At 41.2% G+C, this 14,427-nt stretch overlaps 1 protein-coding gene across 1 annotated transcript in view; it reads right to left on the reverse strand.

The window, feature by feature from the left end:
* Positions 1–14,427, reverse strand: part of LOC143018552 (MAM and LDL-receptor class A domain-containing protein 2-like) — a 388,685-nt gene that overhangs the window by 215,072 nt on the left and 159,186 nt on the right. The window contains exons 70-76 of the mRNA XM_076174014.1: positions 14,214–14,365; positions 11,362–11,557; positions 8,763–8,991; positions 5,866–5,953; positions 5,572–5,752; positions 3,629–3,742; positions 3,230–3,384 (exon numbers count right to left, since the gene is read on the reverse strand). Coding sequence (XP_076030129.1) covers positions 3,230–3,384; positions 3,629–3,742; positions 5,572–5,752; positions 5,866–5,953; positions 8,763–8,991; positions 11,362–11,557; positions 14,214–14,365 — 1,115 coding nt within the window. The remainder of the gene's footprint in view (positions 1–3,229; positions 3,385–3,628; positions 3,743–5,571; positions 5,753–5,865; positions 5,954–8,762; positions 8,992–11,361; positions 11,558–14,213; positions 14,366–14,427) is intronic.

A 14,427-nucleotide genomic window follows, 5' to 3' on the forward strand; every position in this document is an offset into this window, starting at 1 on the left:
TTCAGAGGGATCACTTTATTGAGTATAGTTGAGAAGGTTTATGGGAGGGTTTTGGGTGAGAGGATTAGGAGAGGAAAAGAGGAAATAATTGGTTAGGAACAGTGTGGGTTTAGGATAGGTCGGTGTTGCATGGATCAGATATTTGTGGTAAGGCAGATATATGAGAAAGCTTTAGGAAAAGGTAAAGATGTTTTTTGGGCCTTTATGAATTTGGAAAGGGCTTATGACAGGGCAAACAGGAAGGCACTGTGGGAGGTACATACATACATACATACATATACCAAGGCTTTTTCCCCCTTACAAGGGGGGTAGCCTAAAAGAAAAAAGGCACTGTGGGAGGTACTGCAGATATATGGGATAGGAGGAAAGCTGTTGAGAGCAGTCAAGAGTTTTTATGAGAGTAGCAGAGACTGAGTTACAATTAGAAATGGAGAGAGTGAGTGGTTTGAGGTAAAGGTGGGATTCTGCCAGGGATATACTGCCTTGGCTGTTCAATTTATACATGGATGGGGTGGTGCAAGAGGTAAACCCAAGGGTAATGGGCCGAGTATTAGAGATGGTTAAAGTAAATGGAGAAAAATGGGCAATAATCAGTTGTTGTTTGCTTATGAAACTGAACTTGTAGCAGGATCAGAGGAGGGATTAAGGAAGTTAATGACAGTTTGGTAAGGCGTGCAAGTCATATTCTTAAATGCAGTATTACACGTCACACATACATATAAAACGCTAGAATGAAAAGATCATGCGTAGGATGAAATATTTCAATATATGAAATTCAACTGCTGGTGTAGGATGAAAATTAAATTCAAAGTGTAAGACGACAACCTATAGACAAAATTCAAACATGATCACAAGAAAGAGTATGATGAAAATGGCAGACGAATTTTAGAATCTCTAGTCATATTCGCAAGTGCAGTATGGAATCTCACATATAAATTAAATACTAGATGATAATGGAAGAGAGGGCAGTAAGGGGAAGATGGGCAGAATATTTTAAGGGAGTTGCTTAATGTGAAGGAGGATAGGGAAGGAAAGATTGCTGCAGTGGGAAGTGCGAAGAAAATGAGAGTGATGAATGAGGAGAATGGAGGAGAAATAAGGAAGGATGAAGTGAAGGCAGTTGTTAAGATGATGAAAGCAGGTAAGGCACCTGGTCTGGATGGATGCCATGCGGAATGTCTGAAAAAGGGAGGTACAGTGATGGTGGACTGGTTGGTGAGGTTATTTGATGTTTGTTGGAGAGAGGGTAGAGTGCTGGAGGACTGGAGGAGTGCCTGTATAGTTCCTCTTTATATGGGAAAAGGGGACAAGTGTGAATGTAGCAGTTTCAGAGGGATTAGCTTGTTGAGTGTAGTTGGGAAGGCTTATGGGAGGATCTTGGTTGAGAGGATTAGGAGAGGAACAGAAGGAGTAATTGGTGAGGAACAGTGTGGATTTAGGACAGGTAGAGGTTGTGTAGATCAGATTTTTGTGGTAAGACAGATATGTGAGAAAGCTATAGGAAAGGGGAAGGATGTTTTTTGGGCTTTTATGGATCTGGAAAAGGCTTATGATAGGGTATACAGAAAGGCACTGTGGGAGGTTATGAAGATATACGGGATAGGAGGAAAGCTTCTGGGAGCTGTCAATAGTTTTTATGAGAATAGTAGAGCTTGTGTCAGGATTGGAAATGGAGAGAGTGAGTGGATCGAGGTAAAGGTGGGACTTCGTCAAGGATGCGTTATGTCACCCTGGCTGTTCAACTTATACATGGATAGGGTGGTGCGAGAGGTAAATGCAAGGGTAGTGGGCAAGGGATTGGAGATGGTTAAAGAAAATGGAGAAAAGTGGGAGGTGAGCCAGCTGTTGTTTGTGGACGACACTGCGCTTGTGGCAGGATCGGAGGAGGGATTGAGGAAGTTGGTGGCAGAGTTTGGGAGAGTATGTGATAGAAGAAAGCTAAAGATAAATGTGGGTAAAAGTAAGGTGATGAGATGTACAAGGGGTGAAAGTGGCAGTAGACTGGAAGTGAGCATTATGGGAGAGCGACTGGAGGAAGTGGATAGTTTTAGATACTTGGGTGCAAATGTGGCAGGGAAAGGTGGAGTGAAAGTGGAGGTAGAATGTAGATTGAGAGAAGCGAGTAAATGCCTTGGTGGATTAAAGAGTGTAATGAGGAATAGACATTTGGGAATGGATGTTAAGAGGAGACTGTTTGAAGGAGTGATTGTGCCAACAGCACTATATGGGGCAGAAACATGGAACATAAGAGAAGAAGAGAGAAGGAGTTTGAATGTGTTTGAGATGAGGTGTCTGAGAAGTATGATGGGGGTTACTAGGCTAGATAGAGTGAGAAATGAGGAGGTGAAGAGGAGAACGGGGGTGGAAAGGGAGTTGGGAGATAGGGTTGATAAAAGAGTATTAGGATGGTTTGGACACATGGAAAGAATGAGTGAAGAAAGACTAGTAAAAGAGGTGTGGAAGGCAGATGTGGAGGGAGTGAACATGAGGGGGCATCCTAGGATGAGGTGGATGGATGGGGTGAAGGGGGCTTTGGGGAAGAGGGGAATGTCTGTTGAGGAAGGACGGGAGAGGACAGAAGACAGGGGTGAATGGAGAGTGGTTGTATATGGATGATGTTGTGATAGCATAAGGTGGAATGAGCGGGTGGATGGGGGTGAGGTAGTATGTGTGAGCAAAATTTGACGCAGCTTGAAGGGATTTTTCCCCGTCCTCTCATTTTATGCAATGGGGGGACGGAGAGGGGGGGTCGCCGATTTAATGAAGCGGCCTTGCTGTGGATGTGCTGTGTCTTGCGACACTGCTTCTGACCCAGGGCAGTGGACAAGGTGCAGGGATGACCCTTCATTCAGGAGGTGCTAAGATAAGAGGGAGGGTGGAGGAGTGTGGAGTGTATTCAGGGATGAAATGGGTGGGAATGATTTTATGCCTTTTTCTTTTTGGCTACCCCCCTTGTAAGGGGGAAAAAGCCTTGGTATATGTATGTATGTACTAAGATTAATCAAACAGCAAGACTGAGTACTTCCATAGCATGGTCAAACAGCTGAAGATAGTTTACCCCTACCACTTCATTTACATGGTAACATACCCCATCTCCCTTAAGCTCAAGAAATTTACAGAGCAGCCTAGAAGGACCTTCAGGTAACATCATTTCCTTATCCATTCACAACCAATTTTCACTCACACCCATGTTTTGCTCTCTCCAGTCCCTGCCCCACCAAGTACATACGTGATAAATAATGTTGATGCTTCCTTGGTTGTCACCTTCCAAGAGGAACCAGAAAGAGAAACATAGAGCATCATTTCTCTCCAAAACTGGGCTGATAAGGATGGCCGTGTCTCCAGTTACATGTGGAGGCCCTGTCACTAATTGTAAGCGTTTTCCTGGAAAAAATACATATATGAAAAATTAGCATAACCATTAAAAATAATAATGATAATAATAATAAGTTTATTTGGCAATGAATCAATATACATGAAGTGCAGATAATGAAAAAAACCACATGTTTCGTAATAATAATTACAATCTGGTTCAAAGAGAAACAGTTGTATTCCACTAAGAATATAACAAGTATTTATATTACACATCAGGTTTCGCATAACTCAATACAAATTATTTGAAAATAACCTTTTGTTGTTCTGAAGGTGTGGTCAGGACCTTCTATAATGTCCCAATCACGTGAGTCCTGGTTGACATCATTAGACCAGCCACAGGTTGCGCCATGATCAAAGTGGCATTCCCCTGCACAAATGAAAGGAGGATAGAGTTACAACAGTCCTCTAACATACAGTACTTTTTCCTTGAACCACCTTTCACTTATTTGTTTACCTCAATCTTACATTCAATAGTATGTTTCAGTATTCTATCATTACACTCAATTAAATTTGTGATAGTATGTACAGTATGCATACCACCCACAAAACATACAAGTTACAGATATATGTAGAGAAGTGCACACAGACATACAATGTGGAAGTGAAGGATGGGGAAATGGAAAGGGTCCTTTAGTACATGTATATATATCTAGGTCTCTTAATCCAACACTCACCAACCACCACTTGTGCAGACATTTGGGCCTAGGACATAAACCCACTTTGGGAATTGGCCTAGGACATAAAACACCACCAATTACTAAAGTGGGTTTATCTCCTACCCCCAAACATCTGCATAAGTGGCAGTTGGTGCGTGTTGCATAAAGAGACCTAGGTGAATATGAAAAATTAGCAGGCAATTTTTGTGGTTTAATTGTGCACTCATTGTGCTCTAGGATTGGAAAAGGACTTAATGTGGTACCATTCCATAAGAAGAAGTAAGGTGAAACCTCTGAATTACAGACTGGTGTCTTTGACCCAGGGCAGTGGGTGGGATGAAGAGATGACCCCATCATCCATGAGGAGCTGAGATGAGAGATAGGAAAGAGTGGTGGATGGGAGTGGAATGGGTGGGGGTGAAATGAGTGAGGGTGAAATGGGTGGGAGTGGGTATATTCCTTAATCTTGGCTTCCTCCCTGGTATGGGGGAAAAAAAATTAGTATATAGATACAGTGTCTGACTGCCAATGATAGCCAAATTCTGTGAGAGAACTTTGAAAGTTGGGTTACTATCTAGAGATAAACATCATGGAAAACAATTAATTCAGTTTCAGCAAAAAAACATGTGTATCAAATATGTTAAGCTTCTATCAAGGGTAGTCAATGTGCTACAGAACAAGTACCACCTCCCAGGCCATTGCCCACAGAAGCTCAAGTGTCCAATACCTTCACAATGGGGGGGGGCAGTCATGAGGGGTCAGTACCCAGTCTCCACAATAGGCCCAAAGCTCTATAATATTGTTGGCATGAAAATTAAACAGACAATACCCCATCTAGCTTGTCTGAAGGCTGTGAGAAAATATAGTTTTACATACAGATTTACAAACTTATGGAATAGTACTGAGACCATACATTAATTTAAAATAAGTATGAAAGAGATTCTGTGATGCATGAGGGGGAGTGGGTGGGGGATGGGGGGTGAAGAAGCATGTATGAGAAATTTAACACAGCCCAAGGGGATTTCTCCCCGTCTTCTCCTTTTCTGCAGGAGGGGACAGAGAGGGGGGGTTGCCGAATTAATGAAGCGGCCTTGTTGTGGATGTGCTGTGTCTTGCAATACTGCTTCTGACCCAGGGCAGTGGACAGGATGCAGGGATGACCCATCATCCAGGAGGTGCCAAGATGAGAGGGAGGGAGGTGGGTGGAGGGGAGTGGAATATGTAGGGGATGGAATGGGTGGGAGTGGTTTCTATGCCTTTTTCTTTTTGGTTACCCCCCCCCCACATAAGGGGGAAAAAGCCTTTGGTATATGTATGTATGTATGTATGAAAGAGATTAAGAGATGGAATATCACAAGCATAGTTCCCCTCCTGTATAATACAATTAGGTAAATGCAGGCTTGGGAGAGAATAGCTCAGGCATTATTAGGTGCTGCAGACATTTCAGTATTTGTTGAATATCTATATATAAGCAGTAGTTTTTTAAGGCTCTAGTCATGAACACTTATAATTCAAATCAGAATACTTAACAAACACTCACCAGCAGTTCCACATGACTCCTCCATAACAGCAAAGTCATCAACTGCCACAAAAGAGTGATTATCACTCCTAAAGAAAGCTGTTTCAAAGATGAACTTGCCAAGGTCCATGTTAAGGTTGGCTCTACCCTCTCTCCACACTGGTGAGCCTCCCAAGAGTTTCCTCCATATCTCCACCTCCTCCTGGTCATAGAGAGGTCATATATATATATTAGGAAAAGATTATAGACAATACAGTCACAATATCTATAATTCAAACTTTCATTTTGGTGTCCAGATGTTTGGCATGTACTCACTGATTCTCCTGCATTTGGTTCTAAATCTTCCTCAACATACTTAAGTGCAAGATGTCCTACTGCACCACCATTACTTATATACCAAAACCTGAAACAAAAGATTTTCTGTAACACATGAAACTGATCAAAAGATTTATCACAAGATCTAAAATGTCACTACTGTGATACTGAACTCACTCCAAATCTCTGGGTAAAACATGGAATGAGAAGTAATCCACTAAGTTGGATTTAAATTGGTTGAACAATTATAAATAGCAAGTTGTTCTGAGTGGCAAATCTTCTAGCTGGAAAGGTGCTACAAGTGGAGTTCCTCTCGGTTTCATTCTTGGACCCCTTCTGTTCACATTATACATATATCAATGTCAAAGACCATGGACCAAAACCTTTTGTATCCAAATTTGCTGATGATATGAAGAAGAGCAAATGAGTACTAGAATTAACTGGTTATTCAAGCAGATTTAAGTAAAGATGAGCAATGGTGTGAAAAGTGACCAGTGAAATTTAACCCAAGTAAGGTATGTTAAGCACACAAATAAAAATAAAAATTAGTATGACTAAAAGTATTTGTAGCCATTGCAACTTGTAATGCTTGCTAGCCAAACAAATTCAAGTGTTACTATTTGGAGTTATGTGTAAATGATATTTTGAAACAGCCTGAAGGGATTTCTCCCTGCCATCAATGTGTCTGCATGAGGAGATGAAGATAGGGAGGTTGCCAATTAAATGAAGTGGCCTTGCTGCAGATGTTCTGTTTCTTGCTGCATTGCTTTTGACCCAGGGCAATGAGCGAGATGCAGGGCTGACCCGTCATCTAGGAGGAGCCAAGATGAGAGAGAGGGAGGGAGGGATGGTGAATGGGAGTGGAATAGGTGGGGATGAAATGGGTAGGAGTGGAATTATGCTTTTTAACTTCGGCTACCTCCCCTGTAAGGCGGAAAAAGCCCTTGGTCTATGTATGTATGTACTATTTGGGGCAGTGATCAGGAATGAAGACAGTTTGAGTTCTGCCTGGTGGCAAGCAATTTTGCAGTAAGGACATAATGCATTAAATTCCCTACACAAGGAGAAACTCTCCTAGCCCTCTCTGAGAAGGGGAGTTCATGATGCGAAATCAGATGATGACTACAAGTTATCTGAAAAACTTTAATGAGGCAAGTAAAAAGAATCTTAGTAATGAGATGTAGGAGGGGAGAATGTGATAGCAAATTGCAAGTGAGTATTAAGGGAGAGAAACTGGAAGAAGTGGACAGCTTTAGATACTTGGGTGCAAATGTGGCAGAAAAGGGAGGAGTGGAGGTGGAGGTAGAATGTAGATTGAGAGAAGCAGGTAAATGATTTGCGGGATTAAAAAGTGTAAAAAGAAATAAACATTTTGAAATAGACGCTAAGAGGAGATTGTATGGGGCAGAAACATGGAACATAAGAGAGGAAGAGAGTAGGAGTTTGAATGTGTTTGAGATGAAATGCCTGAAAAGTATAGTACAGGTTACAGGGTTAGATAGAGTGAGAAACAAGGAGGTGAGGAAGAGAGCAGGTGAGGAAAGGGAGTTGAGAGATAGGGTTGATGAAAGAATATTGGGATGGTTTAGACACATAGAAAGAGTGAGTGAAGAAAGATTAGTAAAAGAGGTGTGAAAGGCAGAGGTGGAAGGAGTGAACAGGAAGGGGCAACCAAGGATGAGATGGATAGATGGGGTAAAAGGGGCATTGGAAAAGAGGGAAGTGTCTGTTGAAAAAGGGGGAATACAGAAGATAGGAGTGAGTTGAGAATGGTTGTGTATGGAGGATGAGGCTGGGATGCATTAAAGGGAGTGGGTGGGGGATGTGGGACGGGGGAGGATTATGTCAGAATGACATTTTGATTCAGCCCAAAGCGATTTCTCTTGTCTTCTCTTTTTCTGCATGAAGGAATGGAGAGGGGGGTCACCAATTAAATGAAATGGCCCTGCTGTGGATGTGCTGTGTCTTGCTACCTTGCCTCTGACCCAAGGCAGTGGGCATAACACAGGGATATCCCGTCATCCGGGAGGAGCCAAGATAAGAGGGAGGGAGGGGGTGAATAGGAGTGGAGTATGTGGGAATGGAATGGATGGGAGGTGATTTTATGCCTTTATTTTTTGGCTACCTCCCTTGTAAAGAGGCAAAAGCTGCTGGTATATTAAATTATCAATAATGATCTTAAATCTTCTAAATATTGTATTTCTACCTCAAAAAAGACCAAATAAGATTCTAAGACTAACAGGACAACCTTTTGACTTCAAAAGTCCAACCATCATCAAGCAACTACACAGTTATTCAGTCCACCTATATTGGGAATAATGGTTCTGTATGGTACCTGAACTGTTGGAAAGTGTACACTGGCGGGCTACAAAACTGATAAATAAAAAAGGTATAAAAGCTTACTAAAATACTTAAACCTATTTTTTATAAAAAAAAAAAAATGTATGAATATTCAGAGTGGACTTAGTGAAGGTCTTTAAAACTGTGCATGGAATTGCTGCAACCAGCGGCTTTTGCCTGACAACATTTTCATATTTAATAATGATCAGACAAGAAATAATGGTCTCAAGTTGTTAGGATGTATATTTAATTGAATACTGAGTGCAAATAACATTGTCAACTGACCAGTCAATAATTGCAATAAACTTTCTGCAGAGCTGACGGAATGTTGCACATCTCAAAGTTTTATGATTCAGCTGGGTAAACAACTAAGCAATATGTTCCACTGTGTGTCAATTGGTTATATTGTTGTCTGTTATTTGCTTGATTATTGCTTTATTTTCTTCAGCATTCAACCTAATCATGGACTCCTGTCAGCATGCATTGGCATTGTTATATAATGTGATTATCCTGTATATAAAGAAAATAATTTGGAGGATGGGGTGAAAAAGACCCACCTAACACAGAATTGTCCATCAAGTCGAAAGAAGGAGCTCTTCATCTTTGTTAACACATGATCTCCATACCAAGTGTTATCTGCCTTCATAACATGACCATAGGTTGTACCCATGGTATGGTCTTGAATAATTGAGCCCTGGTACCAGCCCCAGAATGGTACAGTTATGTTGTCAGATCGTATTGCATTCCAACCACATTGCTTGCTGCTCTCAAAGTCACAAACATCCTCTATTAGTGAAATAGAAAAAGATAATTAGTCATTTTTAAGTGAGCAAAATCATATATGTATATATATGGGTAGAGACAACTTTGTCAACCATGTAGTTAATGAATGGAATAAAGTTCCTCCAGAGGCAGTGCAATACAGTTCAGTTCAAAGCTTTAAGATTCATTTAGATATACACCTAAGCAAGATAATGTAATGACTGCTATCTATTTTATATTATTTGTTTATTTGTTTGTTATTATTTGTCTATTTGTTTATTATCATTTGCTTAATTTTCATTTATTATTAGTTATATGTCAATTTATCATTATTTCCTATTTACCTGTTTGTTTATTATTTAACTATACATACATATACCAAAGGCTTTTTCCCCCTTACAAGGGAGGTAGCCAAAAAGAAAAAGGCATAAAATCACTCCCACCCATTCCATCCCTAAATACACTCCACTCCCCTCCACCCTCCCTCCCATCTTAGCACCTCCTGGATGACAGGTCATCCCTGCACCTTGTCCACTGCCCTGGGTCAGAGGCAGTGTCGCAAGGTACAGCACATCCACAGCAAGGCCGCTTCATTAAATCGGCAACCCCCCCATCTCCATCCCCCCATGCATAAAAGGAGAAGACGGGGAGAAATCCCTTCGGGCTGCATCACAATTTGCTCGCACATACTACCTCACCCCCATCCCCCACCCATTCCACCTCATGCATCACAGCATCATCCATATACAACCATTCTCCATTCACCCCTGTCTTCTGTCCTCTCCCGTCCTTCCTCAACAGACATTCCCCTCTTCCCCAAAGCCCCCTTCACCCCATCCATCCATCTCATCCTAGGACGTCCCCTCATGTTCACTCCCTCCACAACTACCTTCCATACCTCTTTTACTAGTCTTTCTTCACTCATTCTTTCCATGTGTCCAAACCATCCTAATATTCTTTCATCAACCCTATTTCCCAACTCCCTTTCCACCCCTGTTCTCCTCCTAACCTCCTCATTTCTCACTCTATCTAGCCTAGTAACCCCCCATCATACTTCTCAGACACCTCATCTAAAATACATTCAAACTCCTTCTCTCTTCCTCTCTTATGTTCCATGTTTCTGCCCCATACAGTGCTGTTGGCACAATCACTCCTTCAAACAGTCTCCTCTTAGCATCCATTCCCAAATGTTTATTCCTCATTACACTTAATCCACCAAGGCATTTACTCACTTCTCTCAATCTACATTCTACCTCCACCTCCACTCAACCTTTTCCTGCCACATTTACACACAAGTATCTAAAACTATCCACTTCCTCCAGTCGCTCTCCCTTAATGCTCACTTCCAGTCTGCTGCCATTTTCACCCCTTGTACATCTCATCACCTTACTTTTACCCACATTTTTCTTTAGCTTTCTTCTTTCACACACTTTCCCAAACTCTGTCACCAACTTCCTCAATCCCTCCTCCGATCCTGCCACAAGCGCAGTGTCGTACGCAAACAACAGCTGGCTCATCTCCCAATTTTCTCCATTTTCTTTAACCATCTCCAATCCCTGACCCACTACCCTTGCATTTACCTTTCGCACCACCCATCCATGTACAAGTTGAACAGCCAGGGCGACATAACACATCCCTGACGAAGTCCCACCTTTACTTCAAACCACTCTCTCCATTTCTAATCTTGACACATGCTCTACTACTCTCGTAAAAACTCTTGACATATCCTAGAAGCTTTCCTCCTATCCTGTATATCCGCAAAAACTCCAACAGTGCCTTCCTGTCTACCCTGTCATAAGCCTTTTCCAGATCCATAAAAGCCCAAAAAAATCCTTCCCCTTTCCTATAGCTTTCTCACATATCTGTCTTACCACAAAAATCTGATCTACACAACTTCTACCCATCCTAATCCACACTGTTCCTCACCAATTACTCCCTCTGTTCCTCTCCTAATCCTCTCAATTAAGATCCTCCCATAAGCCTTCCCAACTACACTCAACAAGCTAATCCCTCTGAAACTACTACACTCACCCTTGTCCCCTTTTCCCTTGTTAAGTGGAACTATACAGGCACTCCTCCAGTCCTCCGGCACTCTACCCTCTCTCCAGCAAACATTAAGTAACCTCACTAGCCAGTCCACCATCACTATCTCCTTTTTTAAGACATTCTGTAATATCAATATTCTTTTTGTACAGTCAAAGCCATGGCATTGTCTAAATCTTTATTTAGAATGCCTGTGCACCAAAGGTACTTAGACTATTGACAACTATTACTCTTTACTTACCAGCAAAAGCAACCTTAGTTTGTCAATATCATTACAACAATCGAATATTATGAAGAGAAAATTGTGAGAAGCCCTCTAATATATACCAAGACATCAGAAAAGGTCCTTACGTGATTCAGTAATACACTTGCTCCTGACAAGTTTTATATCATCAAGAGCAATAATGCCATATGTATCTTTCCCTCGAGAGCCAAGGAACCGTAGATAAAAGGAACGTTCAGTATATTTTACATCCACATAGCCACGATGCCACTGGTCACCCTGGTCTTTCAGAACTTGCCAAAGTACCTCATCAGTAACTTTATTCTGAAAAAGAAAAAAAAATTTGTTTACATGTGTACATGGATGGTGTAGTATCGAAAATAAATGCAAGGGTGATGGGCAGGGGATTGAAGATCATTAGTGAGAGTGGAGGGAAGTGGGAGATGAGCCAGAGGAGGGTCTAAGGCAGTTAGTGATTGAGTTTTGGATGACATTTGTTAGGAAGAAGTTGTTGTTGTTGTTGTCGTTCCCTAGACTGTCTGTCCGAGCAGTCCCGTCTCCCCAAGGAAGGCCACAGCCGAAACTGGGTTTTCCCACAAATCCTTTATAGAGTGTATGTTGTGTTGTTTGCGTGCATGATTGTGTATAATGCAGTCTTCCATTATGTGTTGTATGGTATGGGGTGAAGTGTTACATCCTGGGCAGCTGTTCACAACACGGTCGTCCAGCCTCTTCTGGTAGCTTAGAAGTGCTGGGTGGTGACCGCATCGCAGTCTGGCCAAGTGGACTCTGTCCTTTCGTGGGAGAGAGGATTCAGAAGGGTGGATATCAGGGGGTCTGGCATGCAGCAGTGTGTTGTCTTTCAGTGTGTTAATGGAGCGGTGAGTGATATGATTATGAATATGTTTCCGGAGGTTGAAAGTAAATGTACATAAGAACATAAGAATGAAAGGGACTGCAAGAGACCATATGGCCTACACTAGTCAGTTCCATATCTATTACCACCCTTCATCCCCATCCATAAAGTTGTCCAACCTCTTCTTAAAACAAGTGATAGTTTCAGTGATCACTAAAAGGTTACTAAGTCTATTCCATTTGTTGATCACCCTGTTGGTAAGACAGTTCTTGCCTATTTCCTTCTTAAATCTAAATTTTTTCAATTTAAATCCATTTCTGCGAATCCAGCCCTTTTGTCTTAAGATGATGACCTTGTTTGCATCACCCATATCAAAGCCTTTGATCCACTTGAACACCTCTATTTGATCACCCCACACTATGCATCTTTTCAGGGAATGTAAATTAAGGTGCCTAAGCCTATCCTCGCACAATAAGTTTCTGAGCCCATGTATCATTTTGATGATCATTCTCCTCTGTATGAGGAAAAAGCAGTTGATATGTATGTATGATATCCATTCTATAGGATCTAGACCAAACTGTTCTGCATAGTCAAGGATGGGCTTCACTAATGCCAGATAAAGTTTGATAATTACCTCTACACTTTTATTCATAACCATCGTAGCAATAACAACTAATGTTCTGTTAACTCTATTCCTGGCACTAATGCACTATTTCCTGGGTTTAAGGTCAGTAATCACTAGGGCTCCCAAGTCTCTCTAGCACTCAGTTTTCTCTAAAAAAGTGTTATCTAAACTATACCTGCTTTCTGGGTTGTGTAAACCTACATTTAATACTCTGCACTTTGAGATATTGAAGTCCATTTGCATTTTCACCAACCATGTGAACAATTTATTTAGATCCTCCTGCAGAATCTCAACATCTTTTCCTGACCTAATTAGGCATCATATTTTAATGTCATCCACAAACATACTAACATCACTATTAATCCCATGATTAATGAACAATAAGGGACCCAAAACTGAGCCCTGGGGAACTCCACTAGAAACACTCCATTTGGACTTTACACTGTTATTGGTGACCTACTGTTTTCTGTCACTGATCTAAGCTCTAATCCATTCAAACACTTTTCTTCCTATGCCATAGGCTCTGACTTTATTTAGTGGTCTCTGGTAGGGCACCTTGTCAAATGGTTTACTAAAGTCAAGGTAAATAACATCATAACTATCATTGTTATCTGATGCTTTGCAGACATTAGTGTAAAAAGATAGAAGATTAGTTATACATGACTCACCCTTGGTGAACCCATGCTGTGATCTCTGATTGTATTAGCTATTATTGATTCAAGCATTTTACATATAACTGATATCAAACTAATTGGCCTGTAATTGCATACAGATGATTTATCTCCCTTCTTGAAAAGAGGAACAACATTTGCCTGCCCCCAGGTGATAGGCACAAGACCAGTGTCTACCAACTTATTAAATATTCCTGTTAACTGGATGCAGATTTCAAATTTACACTCTTTAAGGACTCTCAGAAAAATTTCTTTGTAGCTAAGTCTATCAATCTGACTACTTCTACCTTACTAATGGTGATCCTTGATAGTCTATTTCCTTTATCCTCATTGAAAATCAATCACAGGCAGGTACCATATATAGCCTCTCCTTTGTAAACACAAGATATTTGTTAAATACCTTACTCATTTTCTCCTCTGAATCTATCATAACATCTTCATCATTTTCAGCTAGGCCTATCCCTTCCTTATTCTTTGTTATGAAAAGATGAAAAAAGTCCTTAGGGTTGGATCTCATTTGTCTGGCAACCTTAATTTCATAGTTATGTTTCACTGTGCATGTGTTCTTTTTAACCTGTTTTGCTATATTGTTATAGTGTGATCTAAGGTGAATTTCCCATGTTTTATTCTGGTGTAGGTAAAAGTAAGGTGATAAGATACACAAGGGGTGGGGATGGCAGTGAATTGGAAGAATGTCTTAAAGGAAGGAGGCAAGAGGTAGATTTTTTTTTCCATTTGAGCTCAAACAGTGGATGAAGGGGGCACAGCCCAATAACAAGCAGATAGAGTGATCATTACATTTGAAAATCTGGAATCCAGTGTACTTACCTGAAGGGTGAGGTAAAGCTGGTGTGGTCCCTGGACCCAGTAGTAGAAGGTAATACACATGTCTGCGGTGGATGACATCATTGGTGAGGTGAGGTAGGCCCCGCCACCATGAAATCCATTCTCAGCCCAAACCGGAAGATATGCATAGGCACCTGGTATGAAAATTCAGAGTTAACACCATAACCATGTACATACATACATACATACATATACC

This window comes from Oratosquilla oratoria, chromosome 35 (genome assembly GCF_046742065.1).
Source record: "Oratosquilla oratoria isolate Oo_2021 chromosome 35, ASM4674206v1, whole genome shotgun sequence".
NCBI lineage: Eukaryota > Metazoa > Arthropoda > Malacostraca > Stomatopoda > Squillidae > Oratosquilla > Oratosquilla oratoria.